The sequence below is a fragment of the Microplitis mediator genome, chromosome 10, assembly GCF_029852145.1.
Source record: "Microplitis mediator isolate UGA2020A chromosome 10, iyMicMedi2.1, whole genome shotgun sequence".
NCBI lineage: Eukaryota > Metazoa > Arthropoda > Insecta > Hymenoptera > Braconidae > Microplitis > Microplitis mediator.
This window is the reverse complement of record NC_079978.1, coordinates 14,252,211-14,274,294: the sequence shown is the minus strand read 5'-3', so window position 1 is coordinate 14,274,294 and position 22,084 is coordinate 14,252,211. Positions and strand designations below refer to the sequence as shown.

The 22,084-nt window shown below is 26.7% G+C and overlaps 4 protein-coding genes across 11 annotated transcripts; 1 reads left to right on the top strand and 3 right to left on the bottom strand.

The window, feature by feature from the left end:
• Nucleotides 1-731: 731 nt before the first annotated feature.
• Nucleotides 732-6,920, bottom strand: LOC130675784 (uncharacterized). 5 transcript variants are annotated; one of them, XM_057481631.1, is made up of 6 exons: nucleotides 5,434-6,920; nucleotides 4,896-4,982; nucleotides 4,206-4,383; nucleotides 3,708-3,820; nucleotides 2,096-2,194; nucleotides 732-1,287 (listed from the first exon to the last, which is right to left on the bottom strand). In XM_057481631.1, the coding sequence occupies exons 3-6, from the start codon at nucleotides 4,365-4,367 to the stop codon at nucleotides 858-860; spliced, it is 804 nt and encodes a 267-aa protein (XP_057337614.1). In that variant the 5' UTR covers nucleotides 4,368-4,383; nucleotides 4,896-4,982; nucleotides 5,434-6,920; the 3' UTR covers nucleotides 732-857. The 5 variants fall into 5 exon arrangements, with proteins under 5 accessions (XP_057337614.1, XP_057337616.1, XP_057337613.1 ...); XM_057481633.1 differs by lacking the exon at nucleotides 5,434-6,920 and adding an exon at nucleotides 5,045-5,244; XM_057481630.1 differs by lacking the exon at nucleotides 4,896-4,982 and having other exon boundaries at nucleotides 5,434-6,919.
• A 132-nt stretch (nucleotides 6,921-7,052) lies between these two features.
• LOC130675783 (G protein pathway suppressor 2) lies at nucleotides 7,053-10,184 on the bottom strand. Of its 2 annotated transcripts, none has more exons than XM_057481629.1 (8): nucleotides 9,913-10,184; nucleotides 9,612-9,828; nucleotides 9,111-9,261; nucleotides 8,715-8,826; nucleotides 8,546-8,632; nucleotides 7,785-7,940; nucleotides 7,565-7,689; nucleotides 7,053-7,391 (listed from the first exon to the last, which is right to left on the bottom strand). In XM_057481629.1, exons 1-8 carry the CDS (start codon nucleotides 10,007-10,009, stop codon nucleotides 7,227-7,229), a joined length of 1,110 nt encoding a protein of 369 aa, XP_057337612.1. In that variant the 5' UTR covers nucleotides 10,010-10,184; the 3' UTR covers nucleotides 7,053-7,226. The 2 variants fall into 2 exon arrangements, with proteins under 2 accessions (XP_057337612.1, XP_057337611.1); XM_057481628.1 differs by having other exon boundaries at nucleotides 7,054-7,391; nucleotides 9,105-9,261; nucleotides 9,913-10,183.
• A 376-nt stretch (nucleotides 10,185-10,560) lies between these two features.
• LOC130675826 (N(6)-adenine-specific methyltransferase METTL4) lies at nucleotides 10,561-12,739 on the bottom strand. 2 transcript variants are annotated; one of them, XM_057481694.1, is made up of 4 exons: nucleotides 12,600-12,739; nucleotides 11,200-12,063; nucleotides 10,963-11,134; nucleotides 10,561-10,859 (listed from the first exon to the last, which is right to left on the bottom strand). In XM_057481694.1, exons 2-4 carry the CDS (start codon nucleotides 11,980-11,982, stop codon nucleotides 10,714-10,716), a joined length of 1,101 nt encoding a protein of 366 aa, XP_057337677.1. In that variant the 5' UTR covers nucleotides 11,983-12,063; nucleotides 12,600-12,739; the 3' UTR covers nucleotides 10,561-10,713. The 2 variants fall into 2 exon arrangements, with proteins under 2 accessions (XP_057337677.1, XP_057337679.1); XM_057481696.1 differs by lacking the exon at nucleotides 12,600-12,739 and having other exon boundaries at nucleotides 10,562-10,859; nucleotides 11,200-11,827; nucleotides 11,913-12,051.
• Nucleotides 12,740-12,864: 125 nt separating this feature from the next.
• LOC130675825 (dystrophin-like) lies at nucleotides 12,865-21,576 on the top strand. 2 transcript variants are annotated; one of them, XM_057481692.1, is made up of 8 exons: nucleotides 12,865-13,005; nucleotides 13,575-13,726; nucleotides 13,805-14,012; nucleotides 14,557-15,073; nucleotides 15,375-15,731; nucleotides 20,272-20,596; nucleotides 20,686-20,970; nucleotides 21,293-21,576. In XM_057481692.1, exons 2-8 carry the CDS (start codon nucleotides 13,627-13,629, stop codon nucleotides 21,415-21,417), a joined length of 1,917 nt encoding a protein of 638 aa, XP_057337675.1. In that variant the 5' UTR covers nucleotides 12,865-13,005; nucleotides 13,575-13,626; the 3' UTR covers nucleotides 21,418-21,576. The 2 variants fall into 2 exon arrangements, with proteins under 2 accessions (XP_057337675.1, XP_057337676.1); XM_057481693.1 differs by having other exon boundaries at nucleotides 21,296-21,575.
• The last annotated feature ends 508 nt before the right edge of the window (nucleotides 21,577-22,084 follow it).

The following is a 22,084-nucleotide window of genomic DNA, read 5'->3' as shown; positions in this document are numbered from 1 at the left end:
CATTTATAACTGATTGCCAAATAGAAAAAAAAAAGATCATTTTCATTTAATAATAAGCACTTTTTGCGACAATTTACGATGAGTATTGCAATATGTATAAAATGAGCCAAGCTCAGTATTATTTTAATTAATAAGTATGTGGTGTAAATAGTTGTTTTAATAAATTATTTATGAGGTAAAGACATTGATTTTTTATTTAAATTTGTGAATCAGCTAATTTTAGTTTAAAAATAGCTGCTATTAGAAAAGTCATTGTATTAGGCTTTTATTTTTTATATTTAAACAAAAATTAATTTTTTTATATCACTGCATTCAAACTGCGAATTAAAAATCGCTAGTTTCTTCCCTAGAACATAAAACGTATAGTTTCTCCACAATAAACTAATTTTCTACTTCATTTTAACCGTGTCCGAATCGCATTTGTTCACCATACCTCAGAACAATCATTGCGACAAATCAAGTTGACAGTTGGATTTATTCGTACGCTATTACTCTTAACTTTTATCGTGTAAACTGGCTCCAGAAATTTGAACTCTGAGTTCTAATCCAGATAAAACACACTTTCAAACTTAATGTGATGGTAGCTCTCACCTTTTGCTTCAATCAATGTCACGCTCGTCTGAAATTGTCTTGTTTCAATTCTTGTCACACAATATATTATTAGATTAAAAATTTAATTACTTAAAAAATATTTATAAATTTATTCGTAGAATAAAAAATATCTTTAATAAATTATTTTGTCTGTATAATTTAATATATTAATATAATTAATTAATTTATGTATATCAAATTAGATAGTTTAAAACCAGTGACTTTACCTTGTATGATATTTTTTGAATAATAATTTTTTTTTTTTTTTACAGAAATCGTGGTTTTTTATTTGTTAATTGTGCTGCAACGCTTAAAAGCATCATTACATGTTCGCTGTTAGCTGATGGTATACCGGGTGATTTTATTTGTGAAGTATTTTCTCTTGCATTATTAATATGAGGATTGTTATTAACCGATCGGCAATTATAATGAAATCGTTCATGATTAGCAGTTAAGTCAGAGTGCAAATGTCCTGTGCGTATTGCTGAAGTATCGCTATGTTGAACTGCATAATGACGATACTGATGAGGGTGAGGTTGTTGGTTGACAAAGGTTCTTCTTGAATCGCTGGTTTCTTTAAGTGGTGCGTGGATAAGACTAGCTGCTGGTCCTTCTGCTGACAATTGACAGCAAGTCGGTAGGCATTGCCATACGCGTGACAGTCCAAATATGTTAAAACAAGGACGTGCCAAAAACCTACGATAGATAAAATATCTATTTATTTTAAAAATATTAATTAGTTTTGAGTTATTGAAGATAGGAAAGATCGAGACAAGATATTTTAACTTTAAAGATTGGAAAAGTTTAAACTAAAAAATATAAATTTTTATTTTTGATTTCCGAAATTTAAAAAGCTCAGTGACTTTTAACAAACTATTTAATCGCAATCAAATTTTTTGAAGTTCTTTATTTAGATTACATTTAGAATGTTTTAAAGTGAAACTGATATTTTTTAAAAATGAGACTGTCATTCTTATATATAAAAATATGTATATATGAAAATTACTTTTTTTTGCCTTTTTAGTTAAGTATGTGTCGGCATAATTGTATATGAATATATCAATATACTTTATATCTATTTTTCTTCGCAAAGTTTTACTGATTTTTAAAAAAGGCAATTTGTTAAATTAAATAAATCATAGATGTTATCTTATAATTTTTAATTATGAAGCGGAAAATATAATATGAAGACTAAAACTACGTAATTAAAATTAAATTATAGGTATTAAAAATTTTTTTTTTTTATTTTTAGAATTTTTTAAAAGATATCTGACCTGAGATTATTTAATATGATAAACTTCTTTATAAGTTATAAAAAATCTTGTACAGATTTTCCCTCTTAGACGACTATTTTTTAAATTAGTTAAAAAAAAATGACTATAAATTTATATAGTTAGTATTACATAATAATAATTTTGCATACAAGACAGTAAGTGTAAAAAGACAAAAGCATTGCTTATAAAATAAATATTAAATATAATGATATATTATATATTAATCTTACCTTAAACGAGTGGGTTCTTTCAAGTCATTTAAAAGAAACGGTTCATGCTGAAGATCGTGAGGCTTATAACGATCTAGTGATAATTTGAATGTCATGTAACTGAAAAATTTATTAATTTTGATATTTAATTCAAAAAAATTTTTAAGACAAGAATTAGACAAGATTTTAGTACTTTTTTTTTTTTTTCTTTTATAACACTAAAGAGAAAATACTTGAAATTTATGTGAATAAATACGACAGACAGATATTTTATTGTAGAAAATGTAACTTTCAATTAAAAAGTTATATCATTACAGAAAGATTAGATAGTATCAACGTTTCATTGGAAATAGGAAAATGGTATTTACTTAGAGACTGTTTGATTTTATTTTTTAATTAAAATGATAGATTACAAGAAATATATAGAAGTAGATAACTTTAACAAAAAATAATGATTGCATCTACAACTAACTATGAGATTCATTATAATCAAGCTTTAATCATAAAGCAAAATGCAAAACAAAAAGTAAGTATCTATTGAAAACAAAAAGTTAAGCTGTAGAAAGATATATTTTTTCATGATACCAGCATCGAAGCTTAAAGTTTCAGTGTCTCTACAGACAGTCAAAACAAGCTAATTTCAGTTCAATGTCGCGAATGTTGCCACTTTCCGGCTCCGTCGAGCAGAAAAATAGTTTAGCAAACGCGTGAATTGTGATTGCATGCTTTCAGTTAGCGGGTAGAAATACACGTCTCGTCCTTTGGGAAGAAAGAAATAATTTTTCTGCCCGCTGACTGAAGGCTTTCGCAATTTAAACTCTGATACTTGTCATTTCTTTAATAGTAATTTCAGACCATTATTTTTATTTACGTAAATAACCGTTTTGAATGTGATTGTTTTATAAAAAATTAGTATGAATAATAAAAAGTATTTATAGTTTCTGCTTAATAATAAATTGCAAATGACAATTTACTCTTACGCTAATAGTTGATCACACCATTGGTCTTAAATTAACTTGTTTTTGACTGGCTACTGACAATGAAACTTTAAGTTCTAATGCAGGTAATCATGAAAATTACAGTGTGTAACTCAGGATGAAACACGATTTCAAACTGCAGGTGATGTCAGCCCTCGCTTACGGCTCGGGCAGCCAACTTTACCCTGGTCTGAAATCGTTTTGTTTTATCCCTTGTCACACAATATACTTTTTTACCTATGTATGAGAAATGAACACTAGCAGTTATTGTATAATACTCACCTTTAAATCGCCATTAGTAGTCAGAAGTTTTATGTATATTTACATAGATAATTAGTGCAAAAATATGTGACAGAAAAATATAGAAAAAAATTTAGTTTAGCATTCAAAAGCAAAGTAAATAACGATTAACAGACAACTAATTTAGTAGATAAATTATTGTCACATAAAAAAAATATTTTACCTTCGGTCTACATTACACTTTTGTGTTTTAAGTGTTAATTTTGTTAATAATTGTTTTTATTTTAAATTAAATTTAATGTTAATTATTTTTAAAGGCCTTTTAGAAAATTACTGTAGACCGAATTTTATTAAATTTTTTTTTTTTACTGTGTACACGAAAAATAATTTATAGAAACATAAAAAAGTATTCTTACTTCCAGAATACGACGAAAACAGTAGTTGTTGTTAGAAGTAAAACAATGGCACATGTTACTATCAATGCTGTATTTTGAAGAGAAGGAATGTTATGGTATGATACATCAATGAGCTGTAAAAATACATTTTTAATATTTATTTTATTAGCAAGTAATCGAAGATACATGGAATTATTATTACTAAACCTGTAAAAAATAATTTGAACCGATACGTTTTGGTGTTAAGTTTTTTAGGAGTAAAAGTTCGCGCCAATGTTCAACGAGCTCAAATAATATTGTTGATTATTTTTAATAACCATAGTTATTTAAAAAAATTAAATATTTGTCAGTAGTTAAAAAAAAAATCAATTTCATATTATAGATTTTTAGTTTAATATCTTTATCTTTAAACTTTTCGTCTAATGATGAGTTTATGTAATGTAGTATAAATGTTATTAAATTTAACGAGGTAAAATAGCACGATAAGTTGATAAGGGTTTTAAGTACTTAAATACTTACGGGAATATTACCACAATCCTCAAGTTCGGCCAATGGTGCTTCTGAACAAAATGTTCCCTCTTTGAGAAAGGGTGGCCGAGGTGGGGGCGGTAATCGGAACATCGGCGGAGGCCCTGAACACTCTGGACAATCAGTAGTGTCCAGAGATCTTAATTCAGCCATATTTCTTCTTAATGAGCTAAAATAATTATTCATAATTATATTAAGGAAAAAAAAAAATTTATCAATGAAATATAACAAAACAATTGTACAGCCACCGAAAAATTATTTTGAAATGACAAAACTTTTTAAATTACTAATAATTCAAAAAATTTCAAGTCGGCTTTAGGTAAATATGTCCCTATTATAGACCACATTATTTTTACAAACCAATCTTCAATTCATTTTATTAAAATTTATTAAAGTGAACTTTATTTTTATTAAGAATTTTTAATTTATGTAATTTTTCTTTTTCTTATTCTTGCAACTGATAAAAAAATTCATGAATGCAAAACTGTAATATACAATTTCTAAAAAAGTGACACAAAATAAAATAATAAATTTAAAAATTATTATTTATCGTTGAAATAAATTATTTACAAAATGATTTTAATGAAATTTAAAAGCTTTTAATATTGTTTTTTTTTTTTTGTATAACAAGCCATGCTGGTTGTTAAAAAAATACATGGTCATTTGTGGGGATATATTTACCTTATAGTTTAGGAAGAAAAGTTGTGACTGATACTCATAAAAATAAGTGATATCAATATCATTTCTCTTGTAAACATATATGGATTCCTATAAAAGATCACAATTATAAGATTAGTTTATGATTACAATGGAGATCGATTTTAACTTACATCTCATTAACGATTGTATGTATTCTTTTAATTTTATAAATTAATTATTTTTAATTAAATTATCATTTTATATTATAGAATTTTTTTTTTTTTTTTTAAAGTATAAAAATAAATGTTTACATTATGAAAATTTTTTTTCTCTATTAAAAAATAAAGAGCGTAGATGGATATTGTATAACACATATTAACATATATATGATTTATATTCGTAGTGAACGTGTAACAATGTGGTCATTGATTACTTTGAGTTTATATAAAATGCGCATGCGTTTATTTCAATCCGTGAAATATATGTACTATTTGGGTGGTTTGTATTTTATATAATTGTCTTTTTTAGTATTTTTTTTTTTAGAAAAAAAATTTTCAATTTAATATTTTTATTAAATTACCTTAAAAATTCAATCATTATCACATCAGATTGCCACATTGGCATGTTGACTATCACTCACTTTTTATTAATCATCATAAACGTCAAAAATATTTATTATTTTAAAATAATTTAAAAAATTTTAAACATGCCGAAATTTATTGGTTTTTATTGAACAGTATTTTATACAAAATTAAATTCTTTAATTATTAAAATATTTAACAAAAGTAAAATTTTGTTATTAACTATGAAAAATAAAACATATATCACAATATAACTTAAGAATTAAAAGAAAATAAAAAAAAAAATTATTAATTTAAAAATAAACTGTTTATATTTTTTAAATAAATTCACTATTGCAAGACACTGTGTACATTTTATGGTATTGATTAACTACGCGTCATATCGCTTCTTTCAGGCTCACTAGTGGGTTGCAAAAAAAAAAATTTTTTGAAGAAACAAAATTTTTAAATTTATATTAAAAGTTCAATATACACTTATAAATAATATTTACATTAATAAGTTTAGTTTTGTACAATTTTTAAATCACAACAAATAATTACAAGCTTAATATTTGAGTAATTTTACATTCGCGTGATTGAATTTGATTAGGGTGGAAAAAGTTGATAAGACGAACCGAGGCAAGCTGAAGCTTGTTATCCTGCGTTCCCTTACAAAGGGTAGAATAATATGGAATACTATGAGAAATGTTTTACGGCGCTGCAGTCGTACTGCCCCTAAAAGTTCTCAATTGGTAACTTTTATCTCCCATAACTTTCAAGCTTTTCCCAGTTGACAGTATGACCTTTATCTATTTTTTTAAATAAAATTTTTATATTTAAATTATTTCTTAACTTATCTAAGTTTAAGCATTAACGTACTGAGATGTAAATTTTTAAATAATATAACTTACTATATTACTTTGAGAATATATTTTTATTTTAATTTAACATTTATATTTTTAAAATATTGTTTATTAAATAGTAACGTATAATGCAAGGCTTTTATTTTCAATTATAATTTTTTAACAAAAAGTATCAGAATAATAAATTTAGGTCGCAGAAAATATTCTTTAAACTAATAATGAATACGGTTTTAATAAAAATGTAGCATGGCTGCGTGTTACAATGGCCACATATCAAGACCACAGAACATAGCAAAGCACAAGCTGATTTATTTCCACAGATAGGGAACGCCGCTGCAAGTGATAGAAGCACAAGCAGGGAGCTAGACTGTGGCTAAGTTAAAAGTATAGAGAAAGTAAAAGTACAGAGGAAAATAATAGAATAGGCTTCGACCCGAGCCGGGATTCGAACCCACGTCCGCTAGCTCATGGTAGAGGCTCAAAACACTGCATAAACCACTTTTACCAAAGTAGGTGTTTGGAGACAGGACGCTAATGGTTAATGGTATGCTGGAAGGACACTGCAATATCTACTAAAATGATGTAAAAAATAAAAATAATTAAATTAATGTAAAAAGAAAGTTTTTAAATATTTGAGAACTCGAAAAAATTATTTATCAAAATATAATTATTTTTGATTAATAAATTTTTTTTTGAAATAAAGAATTTTAATAATATAAAATCTGTATTTTAAGGACAAAAATTTTTTATCATACTAATATGTTACATAAAATTTATTAACGAAAAAAATATTAAGCCTACAATATTATTAAAAAAAAATTATTAACCAGATAGTGAATCCTGTCACTAGATAATTGCATAATTTTTTTTTTTTTACAGGAATACAGTAATTATGTAAAAAAAAAATTACATAAATCAATCAAACAGTGATATTTTGTAGTAAATAAGCTTTAGATAGGAGTCGTGTGAAATCCTTTGCCTGTTGGAATGAAAAATCTACCGGAACTATTGGTAGCAGGGGAACTGACATAAGTTCCTGGCGGTGGATAAGGTCCTGGGGGAGGTTTTGGAGCCCTCACAGGATAACCTGATGTAATACTACCAGTTTTTGCACCCTATTCAATAAAAATTATTAATTAATTATTAATATAATACGACATTAATAAATTTGAAAGAAACGCATAATAAACATGAATATTTCTTTAAGTTTTATGTTAATTAAAAAATCTAGACCAGATTTGTTAGATTAATAACAAGAAATAAATTTCGTTTCGCTAAATTAATATACCTGAGGTTGTTGCTGAATTGGTATCGCTCCGCCGTGTACTGTCACGTGATTACTGGGACGTAAATAAAATTTGTCCTCTGGATAGGTATTATTATGATCCATTGAATGCAGATTTGTAACGTATGCTATTTAAAAAAATTGAACGTAATTTAAATATTAAAAAACAGTAAGTACTTAATAATTAAATTTGTATTTATTTTCATATTAAAAAAATACTGACCTGGTTGATGAGTTATCGTTGCTCGGTTACTTGGCAAGTAAACAGATTTAGCTTGATCACTTTCTCGTGATGACTGTGACGTTGGTGCTGAATAACTGTATACACCTTGACTACCATGAGTTGAATAAAACGTTGAAGGAGGATACTGATTATTTTCTAATAAAAATAAATAATTTTTATAGATTTTTTTTTTTTTCACCAAAACTCAAATTAAATTCATAAAGAATTATAATCAAAGTCTTATAATATTTTTATTTATTCGATGAACCTACTAGGGTAGACTTTAATATGAAAAATGACATTTCGTAGAATGAAAAATAGAAACGACTAAATTACTGTACTGTAGTTTTTTAATTTAACCCTAATCCGGTGTCGCTGTTTCCAGCACCCGAAAACGTTGAACATAGGTCATTAGCGTCCACCGCTTATTTAAGTATGTTATTCTGTAAGGAAAAATCTGAATAAATTCGTAGGTCTTCCTTGGACTTTTAACTGTGCGATAGAGTTGTTGCCAGCCCCAAAAATCCCTTTTTCAATAAACATTTTCATTAAAGTTCAGAAGCATGTAGGCTTTTTACAGTAGAATATTTGGACACAAACGACCCATGTTTAACCGATTAGGGTTAATTAATGCATTTAACTTTATTTTCAACCTCAACACAAAATAAGTTCTCTAAAATCGTTCATTTTTCATTCCTTTAGTGATCTGTACTATTTAATTTAATTAAAAATATAATTTAGTTATTAAAAAATTAATTTACTATTCCAAAGAACTGCACGTGAGTCACCAGTTCTTCGAGCTGCATCATCTGATTCTGGGAAACCACAGCCATCTCCCCTTAAATCACCTAATGTTTAATAAAATTTTTTAAATATCAGTAATAAAGAAAAAAATAAGAAATTAACAATTTTCCTTTAAATTTAATTTACGTGTATGAGTAGGATTGTAATTTGGCATCGGCGGAGGTTTGTATCCATAAACTGTGTGGTAAGACGATGCTGATGGTGGCGGTGATGGACTATGACTTCTTTTCAATGGTCCCTAGTACATTAATAGTATATTACATACCTAGGCCAGTAAAATAAGAAAAGTCTCAGAGCACATGTAATTGTTGGCCGAGGCTGACAAACATGTGGTCTGAGGTTTTCTTTTTTACTGGCCAAGGAGTGTATACTATTTTTCTGCTCGACGAAGCCGGAAAGTTGCAACTTCATTTAGAGCAGCGGCCCGAAAGTTGCCACTTTCCGACCGGAGGGCAGAAAAAATAAAAAAATAAAATTTTGACAATAAAAAATGAATATTGATACTTAGATTTGTACATTTACGTTAGTCATCAATGTATGAGACGAAGTAGCGGCTGTGGCAACTTTGTACAATGGACTTCGAGTCGGCAATGGTAAAAATAATTGTTGATGTACAACATTTGCTCCTGTTGTTTGATAATTACCCACGGCAGTTAAAACATCTGAACATATGCTGAAAATTATATTTATTATTAAATAAGTTAAATTTATGAATACTTCAATTGTTAAATTAATTAAATAAAATGTTATTTAATTAATCATTTTTGTAAAGAAATGATAACTTTTAAATTATTACTCCTTAGAATTACGTGTAAAGATATTATGCGTCAATCTTTTTGTTGTTATACACAAATTACGCATTAGAAAAAAACTTGTTTTAAAATACGCGGTTACAGATTTTAAAAAGTCTTCTAAGTTTATGTTTTTTTTATTGATTTTCAATTTGTTTATTTATAAATAATAAAATTGTTAAGTGTCTACTGCTATCATTATAAAAAAAAAAATAATAATGTTAATAAATACTTGGTCTCTTTAGTTAATTGTCTTCGTCTATTATCATCTTCATTGAGAACTTTTTTTAGTTGTAAAAATAACTGATGTTTTTCATCTTTTAATTGTGATAACTCAGCTTCCAAATTACAAATTTGTTCTCTGGTTTCTCCCAAAGTCATAACATCTTGTTTTTGTTGTCTTTCACGTTCTTTTCGTAATCGTTCTTCTTCAGCATCAGCTTCTTGCTCTATTTGAATAAATTATGAATAAATATTAAAAGAAACAAATTAATTAAAAATAATTTAACATAAATAATATAAATATGACATACCTTGTTTTTTTCTTTGCCGTTCTCTAGTGATGTGATTTTTCAATGCTTGCCACATATGCTCACTTTGTTGGGGTGGTCCTGATACTATTGCTGGCATTGTTGATATTTTTTTGTTAACAACAATTATCTTATTTTTATATTCACAATTTACTAAAACTCTAACGTATCACTGATTATATTTCTTTTATTTTTTTTTCGTCGATGATAAACATTTATAATCAAATAATTATACTATAGATGGGTAATTTCGTTTTGTGTGTCTGTATAAAGTAAAATGTATGTAAATTTAGCTTTAGATATTTGGTATAGTAAAGTAATAAAAGCGATATAGTGAAGAGACCGCCACTTTGCTTTTAAAAAGAGCGCGGGAAAATTGATTATATTTAAAAATTAATACCTTGATTTATGAGTATTCAAAAAAAATTTAGTCGTTTTAAATGTTTTTATGATAGAGAAAGCAGTAAATAATTGGCAATTATTAGATTTCTTAATAAACGTATTAAACTTTAAACAGCAAAAAGAAAAAATATAAAATACGTATGCAGGTTTTTTCACAATCATGAATGAAACACGATGATAGAAGCAGCAGAAAAGTGAAAATTTTTATTCAGTTTCAAGCAAATAAATTGAATACTAACAGAAAAAAAATTTTAATTCGCATACTAATGATAAAAAAAAGTCTGTGCATATTTTTAATTAATAAGTACTTTATTTATAAAAATTATCTTGCTTAGTATAGTAGATAAAAATTTTGAGTTGCGAGGATAATTTTTATAAAATATTTGAATTGTTTTTATTTTTCTAAGCATTGACTTTATTGATATTATACAATGACAACCGTTGAAATTTCAATACTTCTAGTCCCCAACTTGTCCATCCGGGTAATAAATATCTTGCAAAAATTTCCAAACAATTAGGATTTGGAGGTAAATAAGGTTTTAATACATCTGGAAGACAATTAAAAATTAATAAATCATCAATTTCAGTTAATTCATTTATGGTTTAATTATTTAAAAATAATATGTCATAAATATTTAAACTATAACTCACCTATAATAGGAGGCTTATGTGAATGTATAGCACTAGGTACGCTAATAATAATTTTTTTATCTGTTATTTTAGTTGATAAATTTTCATTTAAACAACCGAAAATCAATAATTCAAATGGCTGTTTTACTGATGAATAATTAAAATCACAAATAGTTTCTCCGGATTTGGTCACCTATAAATTTAAAGCAATAGTTTATTATTAAAAATTTTATCAAATATATTTATTTATCTATTTACCTTAACCCAATACCACTTAGCAAGGTATTTTATTCCCCATAATGGTAGAATGACATCAATTATATAATTATAATGATTTTGAGAATTAGTACACCATATTGCAATGATACCATCAGAATTTAATAATTTCCTAACAGGTATTTTATTTATTTCTTCATTGAACATCATTTTATAACTACTAGTTTTATTTCTTCGTATAAACTTATTCCACCAGGGTGGATCCATAAGAATAAAATCAAATTGATTTTTCATTTCCAATTTTTTATCAATATCCTTAATATCATGAGAATAAAAATAGCAATTATTTGGAAATACATATTCGTTGGAATGTAAAGTTGTAATAATCGCATTATTTGATTGATTGAATCCATAAAAGTTATCAGATATATCATAGTCAGTATCGTAAAATTCGTGAGATGCATCACGAGCTCGTTTATTATAATCAATTTCAATTGAATTATTAAATACTTTTTTTTCCGCAACATCAGCTAACATTTTCTCAATTGTCTCTTTAATAAATTTTATTTCCTCTAATTTTTCCATCGAAACAGAATCAGCAATTTTTTTCTTTTTAAATTTTTTTTTATTTGTCATTAATTTTTCTTGATTTACTTTTAGTATTTGATTACTACGTAAAAATTTTGAATTAATATCAAATACTTTATTATCAAATTCTAATGATAATAATTCATTGTTATTATTATTAACATTACGATAAATTTTATTTAAATATTCTGAATGGGAAATAATCCATCCTTTGTCACTCGCCGCAAGTATGCTCATGTTTTATGAATTTAAAATTTATTAATTAATTATCGTTTTCATTAATAATTAAATGGTCAAGAGTCAAATACTCAAATCCATCTGAAATATTGAAAAAGTTAAGCATTAATTTAATAAATATTTGATAATTTCGGTAATAAAATTATTATTAATGAAACTGCATAAAAAATCAATATTAATATAATAAATATTGAGTCGAGTTTTTATGAATTAATTTTAACAAAACAGTCAATTCTTAATATACATATTTATTTGAAATTTTAATTTTATCAACAGTTTATACAAAAATGACAATGAAAAATCAAAGGTTATTAGCTAAAAAGAATGATGTTTCTAAACACGTTGATAAAAGGAGTAGCAAAGTGAAATTTTTTTTTTAATTTCAAGCAAATAAATTGAATACTAACAGAAAAAAAACTCAAATTCACATACGAATGATAAAAAAAAATTCTGTACATATTTTTAATGAATATGTACTTTGTTTATAAAAACACAAAAATTTTGTAACGCCTGGTTATTTTTAGTAAAATTTTTAAAAGGCCTAAAAAAATTACATAAAATTGTATATGTACACTAACACCTAAATTCATATGTATATAAATAAATACCATAAATACCTTTCTATATGAGTAAATAAAAATGACCCTAAGGGTCATTCACCAGCCATAGATCCATTGTTGTGTCATTGTTTCAGTTGACTGAATCAGTTGGCGGTTATACTGAGACTTTATTTATTCTAACCTAAAATGTTTAAAACTTCATTTTTATTTTTTATAAATAATTAATTTAAATAAAACATAAAAGTTTAAATAAGTATTTTCAAATAACTGTAGATTTTTATTTGTTTTATTTTACATGCACTTTATTACTACTATATATTTAATTAATTAAAATATTTATATGTGTAAGGAATAACACATAAGTTGTTTACATTACTCAAAACATTATTAAATTGATGATATTTAAACAAATTGATTTTTTAATTTTTAACGATTTCAAATAAATGATCACTGTTAACGATTGGTAAGTGTTATTTTATGAATAACTTTTAAATTATAAATTTTATTATTATTAAAAATTATAAGCAGCGAAATGAATCAACCGGAATAGTTTATTTTATTATTATTATTATTATTATTATTATACTATTATTATTAACATATTAATGAATTAAAATTTATTTCCATACGCCGACTCTTGATAGTTTATTAACTGTTTATTTATTTTTTCTTGCAATATATAATTATTTCATTATTTTCATAGATTTTAGAAATGTATTTTTAATTTATATTAATATTTATGGATTATGAAACAAACAATTTGTTTAAAATTTTTCAATCAAAATTAAAAATTATTAATTTTTTTATTTTATTATAAAGAAAATTAATGATATTTTTACGTACTTGATATAACAAGTTTTCTACATTAATTATTAAAAAAAAAAATTAATTCAATATAAGCTCATTTAAAAATGTATAAATTTGAGATCTATTATAAATGAAATAAATAATAAATTTATTATATAATTTTATTAATTATTAATTTGATTTTTTATCTGAATTTAATAATTAATTATATTTATTTTTTTCTAGTCTTAACAGAGCTATTGGATTATATATTTATTAATAGAAGAAATATATAACAATGGAAGATGTAATGAAGGAAATAAAAGAATGTAATGGAATTCGTTATCCATTTTATCGTACTGCTGCTAAAGTTTTAATATTACACAGAAAACTATACAGTAAATATTTAATTTATTTGATAATAAATTAAAAAGTCTGCATATTTTAATTTATTCAAATTTATGTATTTATTTTAGTGCAGTTTGTACCTCTGCAATTGGTAATTGGAGTATTTGAGCGCCATAAATTATCAATAACTGAAAATTCAGTTATTCTAGATGAAACAGAAGTTGAAGATGTCATTGCAGATATATATTTTGCAGCTCGTAAAGAAGCTAACGTTGAATTTGATATTAATAAAATCACAAAGTTAGCTGTTGCTTGTATATTCTCAACATTCAACAAGTAAGTAGTTAAATGTTTTAATTTATTTAAAATAAATCTATTATATTTTATTTTCACGATTTATTTTACGATTTTGTGTAGATTACATACTGTCATTTATTTATCACATTAAAAAAAGTAAGGAAAGTAATGAGGTGAAATTTAATAAATGATTTTCAAGTCTTTTTATCTGATAATTTATTACAGCATTCAAGATGATTTAATGTTGTAATCAATAATCTGACGAGCTTTATTTTATTTTTTATTTTTACAGTTTTGAAAAATAATGTTTTGTGTGATGAATTATTAAATTTAGCAATAAAACGACCGAATTCTATTTTTATTGCATTTGAATGTATCACAAATATTTAAATGTAAAAACGTTATTTTTCATCTTTAAAAGATTATAAACTGGGCCAATGATCTCGAATTTATAAAAACTATTTTAATACTTGAAAATTTTTTTCGGGATTGTAGTGTAAAAAAATGATATCGACTTTTAATTATTTGAAATATTTTATTTATCATTCACGTAATTTATCATTTTAATTTATTTTTATTACAGTAAAGGAAAAGCTTCAGTATTTTCAGTAAAAGTATTATTAACTTTAATCAGCTGTGGAAGTCTTCATGAAAAATATGAATACTTTTACCAGTTGTTGGCCGATCACAACGCATGTTTATCTAAAGCTGCATTAAATACATTACTTACAAGTATTTGTAAAGTAACTGAATTACTTGGTGAAAGTGTCGAGTATGGTAGTCATCTAGTACAATCAAATGTTGACAGCTGCTTTGTCGAATCACAGGGTTGTTTAGGTGTCAGTAAAACAGAGTTAAGATTATGGTTGATGCAAGATCCACCTTTGCTTACGTGGATATCAACATTCAATCGTTTAAAATTAGCCGAACATGTAGTTCATAATGTTAAATGTTCATCTTGTAAAATTACACCAATACGTGGTCCAAGATTTACTTGTTTAAGATGTGCCCGTTATCATCAATGTCAAATGTGCTTTTTTTTTGCTAAAACATCTCATAAACATAAATTAAAACATCCAGTTAAAGAATATTGTACAAAGGTTATTATTATAATTATTTATTTAGTAATCTTTCGTGAAATTTTTTAATTGTTAACAGAATTAGAACTTGTCGATCTTACAAGTGATTTAGAAACATTGCTATAAATTTATATAATCATTTTCTGACAAAGTGTGATAAGCAAAAATCTATTCCTTCTGGGTCATAAAATTATGATTTCATTGTATTTTAAAATTATTATACTTGTTATAATACGATTGTTTATCAATATTTTTTAAATTTCACGAGGGCATTATTCAATCAATACTAATATAGGACTAATTAGTTAATTTCGTTTTCTAGATTTTGAGTAAACAAAATACAAAACCAATAGTTGATCTTATTAGAAATAAATTACGATTATGTCCAATTCAAGTATCTGCGCAGTTAGAATCATCGGCATTAAATGCATTACCATTTAATAAAGATGAATCGTTATTTTCTGACAGTACTCTTGATTCATCTTTATCAAATTCGATAGTGAGTGATAAAGTTAATAATGATCCTCAAAAAGAATTATCGAGTATTATTAATCATTTGGAACAAGAGAACAGAAAATTACAAGTTGAGTTGAAAGAAATATGCGGAAGTCGTGATGAACGATTACAGCAGCATCGAGAAGCCATTGAAGCTCAATTACAACGATTAAAAACACTAAAGGTAAGATTTATAATTATTTATTTATTTCCTACAGAAATTTTGGCTTCCGTATAATTTTCGTCTCTAGTTTAAGTTTCTCAAACGTTCCATCGGCATCTTTAGGGCTTGATTGATTCAACGCGTTATCGATAAGAAGATGAAACTGAATAGTACAATTATCCAAAAACCAAAATATTCAGAGATCATATGTATTATATTTGTGGAAGCTTTAAATTTAAATTTATTTATAAAAAAAAATTAACAATTAACGCACGTTCTTTTTTGAAAAATTATTTTAAGATAAAATTTAATAGGTCAAAAAATAAGCGATCAATTAATTTTTTTAAAAGATGAGTTTGATGTATTTCATACTCGTCTAATGTATTGATCCTTGCAATTTTAATTATAACGTATACGCTATAGTATGTAGGAGAAATTATATACAGACATACTGTTTTATATGACCGTATAAATGTATGCGTCAATATAGTATGATTACTGTTTTTATCTGGTATGAATATAAACTGTAAAGGCTTTAGTAAAGCCTTTGATCTAGTCAATAATAATACACTAATTGAGATACTTGAGAGAATTGAAGTGAGCGATAAAGTTTTGCAATGGTTTAGATCATTTCTAACAGGTAGATTACAAGAGAATATGACATTAAGTCAAGGGTACTTAGTCTTGCACTTGGGATCTTAATCGTTCGGTGTCGATACAAATGATATTAATACAATTCTACAATCTGAGCATAAGCCGTTGGCAGATGATACGAAGATATATAGAGTAGTTAAGAATATAATTGATGCCAGAATGTTGCAACAGGATCTGAATGCATTCTCAAGCTGATGCAAAAGAAAATAACTATCGTTATATGTATAAAAGTCTAGTGTTATCGTAGTTTTCCACAGGGTCTAATATGAGGTTAAGGATATTTTTAACGGAAGACAATGACAATAAATTCATGATAAGTATTACTTGAGAGGCGATTACTGAAATATGAAAGTATAATCTGGTCATCATATTATGCTGAACATGTTGAACGACTAGAGAATGTCAAGTTAAAGTTTTTAAAATATGATTCATCTCTGGAGAAAGAAAGTTGTCAGTAAAGTAAGGCTGAAGTTAGCTCAAATCTCGTTCTGATAGTTTAAATAAAGACGTATATTTATAGATATTTTTTTTTCCCTAAAAATTCAATGAATAATATTATTGACTCTCTGGAAATTTACATTTAGGTGAGTCAATGCATCAAGCAGACGACTAAGAGAAAAACGTCTGCTTATGATTCCGTCACCCAGTAAAACATATGAGATAAATATTTCGTGAAGCGCGATATATAAACTAGTCAATAAGTATATATAGTATGCCCATAAATTTCTCTGGAGGTTCACACCAGAATATGTTGAATTTGCAAGTTTAATACTACTAAGTGTTAATGTAAGAGTATTACAGAGCATTATTTACTAAATTATTGTTATTATATCTACGATTAATGTGAATTGCTAAATGCGTCAACTAAATAAATTTTGTACAATACCTGCATGAATATACACATTTTAACGAAATCAAATCTATTGTAATAAACAAAGCAAGTGTTCTAACAACACCGCATAATTAGTTTGTTAGCGAAATACTTATTCAATATATATTATATATATATATATAAAACCAAAAAAAAAATTTAATAGAGGATATATTGGTTGATATTTTTTCATGTCAAATTTAATTCGTATTTATACAAATTGATTTTATAATTATTTTTGTAGAAATAATTTTTAAATATGCAGCAAAAGGCGCCACTTTTTTAGGGGTATAATTATATTTTTTTCGAACTTTTTAACTTCCCGCTAAGAAAATTGAAAATTTTCAAAAAAAAAAGGAAGTTATTGGTTCCCGTCCGTTTTTCGAAAACTGAGTTTTCAACGAATCTCGACGTTTTGAGGACCTAAGAAGCTATTCTGATTATTTTCAAGATGATGTCCGAGTGTATGAATCTGTGTACGTACGTATGTATGTATGAATTTAAATATTCTGTAACTTTTGAACGAATGAATCGATTTAGATTATTGCGGTAGCGTTTGAAGCGGCTCATGAATTCCAACAATTTGTGAGACATTGAGCATAATCGGTACAGTATATTCGGAGATATTCTAAAAATAAAATTTTTTCAAAAATTTTTTTTTTGGGATAACTTTTAATGTACTCGATGGGTTAATTCCAATATTCAATCAGCTCTAAAACTTAAAAAACCGCGTCGAATGCCACCTTAACCATCAAAATCGGACCATTAGTTCAAGAGTAACCGTTGTCGAAAGAATTGCGAAAAAGTGTTTTTCCAATAAAATCTAAATTGTTGAACTAATTGATGACGGCGTTTTATTGAACGTTATTGATTGAAAAACTGCGCTAAACGTCACCTTGAACGTCAAAATCGGTTCATTATTTCAAAACATATTGGTGATTAAAAAAAAAAAAAAAATCTGTCTATCGGAAGACCCTGCAGGCCAGCCCCAAAACTTCCCGCTGTTTTCGAGCTCTTCGAGCTCGTAAACATTGTTGTGAATACATTTTCGAGCTCTTCGAAAATGCTTTTGTGTGCCATTGTTTTCGAAAAAAACCGATTTTAGCATTTCTTTCTCCCACGATATCTCAGAAACGAATTGAACGATTTTGGTGGTTGAGGCGGCAATCGGCGTATTTTATTGAGTTCTAGAGCTGATAAAATTTTGAAATTGTTTGGTTCAGTTGTTTCGAAGATATTCGCAAAAAACCGTTTTTTACCATTTCTTTCTCCCGCGATAACTTTTGAACGAATACTCCGATTGAGATGGCTAAGGCGGCAATCGACGCGTTTTATCAAGTTCTAAAGCTGATTAGATTTTGAAGTTGATCGTATAAGTCGTTTCTGAGAAATCGATAAAAAACTAAAAAAAAAAAAAAATTTTTTTTTTCGTAATTCGCCAATATTATCGAGTCTACTTGATCAAATGATCTGAAATTTTCAGGAAAGTTGAGGGCCAACAAGCTCTTTCGATTGCCGCCTTAACCATCCAAATCGGTTCATTAGTTAAAAAGTTACAGACCGGTCACACACACACACACACACACACACACACACACACACACACACACACACACACACACACACACACACACACACACACACACACACACACACACACACACACACACGCACACACACACACACACACACACACACACACACACACACACACACACACACACACACACACACACACACACACACACACACACACACACACACACACACACACACACACACACACACACACACACAGAAAGTAGTCAGAATAGCTTCCTAGGACCTCAAAACGTCAACATCTGATGAAATTTCGATTTTCGCAAACCGGGGTGAAAACAATAACTTCCCAATTTTTCGAAAATCGTCGATTTTCTTAGCGGGAAGTTAAAAAACAACGATTTACTTCATTATTTTTTTTTGTTATTGTTCATTACTTGAATTTTCGCCATGGAAGGTGTGACAGTTCTATTTTCGAGCTTGAAAATGTATTAATAATAGCATTTTCGAGCTCATGAGCTCGAAAATAGCGAGATGTTTTAATAGGGCTGGCCCGCAGGGTCAGGCGGTTTTCAGATTTTTTTATTAACTCTGAATTGGACATGAAATAGTAAATAGACTAGTTGTTATATACTGATGAATTTATAATTTGTGTTTAATTTTTTAAAAACTATTTAACATCCAAATTCGAAATCTTTGGAGCATCAACTGACCCACGGTGTGTCATGATCATCGATTATTTGAATTTTATTATTTTTTGCGTCTTTTGTAATTTTCATTCCGAATTCAAACTCCATATAATTATTATTTATAGTCACAGGTGAATAATTAGTAGGAAAATCGGCAGGGAACCCGAACTACTGTTAAGCGCTCAGGATTATAGGACAGGTTGTAACTGCTAATAAGTGCTGGCTTCTGGGTAGCAATAGTGCTATTGATAGGTCATAGCGTAGGTGAAAATATTGGGTGCTAATTGCCACCCCAGTATAAGTTTCAGGCGGTTTTCAGATATTTTTTTTTTTAATCACTTATTTGAGTCGGGGTAGTGAGATTAGTATAAATAATTTAACTTCACTAATTACGAAGCTTCATAATTAGTGAAGTTAAATTAACTATTAAAAAAAAAAGAATAAAAAAAAGCTACAACACGATTATTTATCGGCTGTCTCCCATAAGCATTGAGTATATTGAGTATAATACGAAATAGGTATTATAATAATTTCGAATTAGTAGTGGAAAGTATAGAAATTATTATAATTAAAAAAAATAATAATAAATCTACGATTATTTTACTGAATATTGATTTATAAAATAATATAATTATTGATTAATATTATTTTTTATAATAATCTATAAGGTAGTTATTTGAAGTGTAATTACAAATAATTAACATTTTTCTATTTTATATATAAATATTTAAAATAATCATAATCATATTTAATAACTACTTTTTCATGTAACTGCTGTAATTAGTGTAATGGAATAAATTTTTTTTAGAAATACATGTTTCATGGTCAACGATCTTCATTTCCACAAACTATGCGCTGTGTACAAAGCACACCGCTATTACCATCATTACCAGTAACATCCAGATTTTCAACATTGCCTGAATTCCAATTAAGTCCAATCATTCGTACGAGTAACAATGTTGATTGTAATAACACAACAATCAGCAATGGTAATGTTAATCCATATGAAATAAATAGTAATCTATTTGATAATTCACAACACGATGGATCGCATGAAGAAACTAGAGAAGTATCGAGTTCATATGAAAATTCAAAATTATCTTCGAAAATTCAACTTAGTACTTGGATCGGAGGTATTTAAATATTTAATGCGAAAAAAAAAAAAAAGAATTTTCAGAAGTAATGAAAGTAATTGATATATTTTTTTAAATAAATTAATAAGGTAATCGAACGAGTATTTATCAAGATCATGGTAATTTTTCTAAATGGTTGAGTTCAAGTAATGCCAATTTACCGTCATCAAAATATTCATCAAAGTCGTTAAACGTAACTGATAAAATGTCTCATGATGATTCACTACTGGATAGCGCACGAGACAATACACCGTCTAGTCTTCAACGGCCTGATAAACATTCACGACATAGTAGTTTACAAAATATCCAAGGTGATTTAAATGACATACTCAATCGATTACAGAATATGGTTGCCAATGATTGTCTATTAGAAGGTAATTTTTACTCAATTATCTGCTGACGTTTAATTTTTTTTTTATAAATATATTAATATAAATTCTTATAAAATTGCTTACTAAATTTTAAAAATTACATAAACAATTAAAATAACAATTTTGTACACTCTTTTATATCCAGAAAAATTTATTAAAAACAAATTAATGAACTTGAAGTTATAAAGTAATTTTTAAAATAATAATAACTAACGGTAAATCTGATAAATTATCGAATCATTTGTTACCTGAAAATTACACTTAAATAAGTACTGGCATTAACTTATTTTGAATCTATTTAAAATATATTTTTAATATTTATCAGCAGAATCCTTCAATTCAAATGACAATTGTGAATTGAAACGTGCGGCGACACAAATGGAGGATCTTTTGACGGATCTCATACAAGGTATTGAATCACGAAAAGGAAAACTTGCAACAGTTGTTTAACAATTGTTTACAATAATAATAATAATAATAATAATTATAATAATAATGAATTCGAAATATATATATATAGTATCATGCATTTTATTTTATGTACACATTTATAAGTGACAAATTATAATTAAGTTGAAAGAAGTATATATTCATGAACTATTATACTGTATTTATTTATTTAACGCTATCTTCATTGTATAATTTTTACATGCTGATTATCCTCAATTCGCAGTGCTTTCTTCAATTGTAAATTATAAATATGTATTATTGCTTACATATATTTGTATAAATACTTCATTACTTCAGACTTGAATTTTTTATATGAACTTATTAACCCTTCGTCCGTCGCGTTTTGAGCGCAGTGCCGCCATTTTAATTAAAAGATTATTTAAAAAGAAAAAAAAATTTCCTAGTCTTTTGAAATTTTATGAGTTCTTCTACTGTACTTTTTAGTATCGAATAAATGAATGATAATTATTTTTTCGATATTTTAAATATTAAAAAAATAATTTTTTTTTGTTAGAAAACCTGAGAAACGCGGCGATGTGCCGCTGACGCGAGTAAACTTGGACGATGAATTTGTTGGGATTTTCTGCGCAGTGTTGCCAGTTACCACCAGCGACTCATTTTCAGCTCATTTAATTCATCTCTTTCTTTAATATTTTTATTTAATACA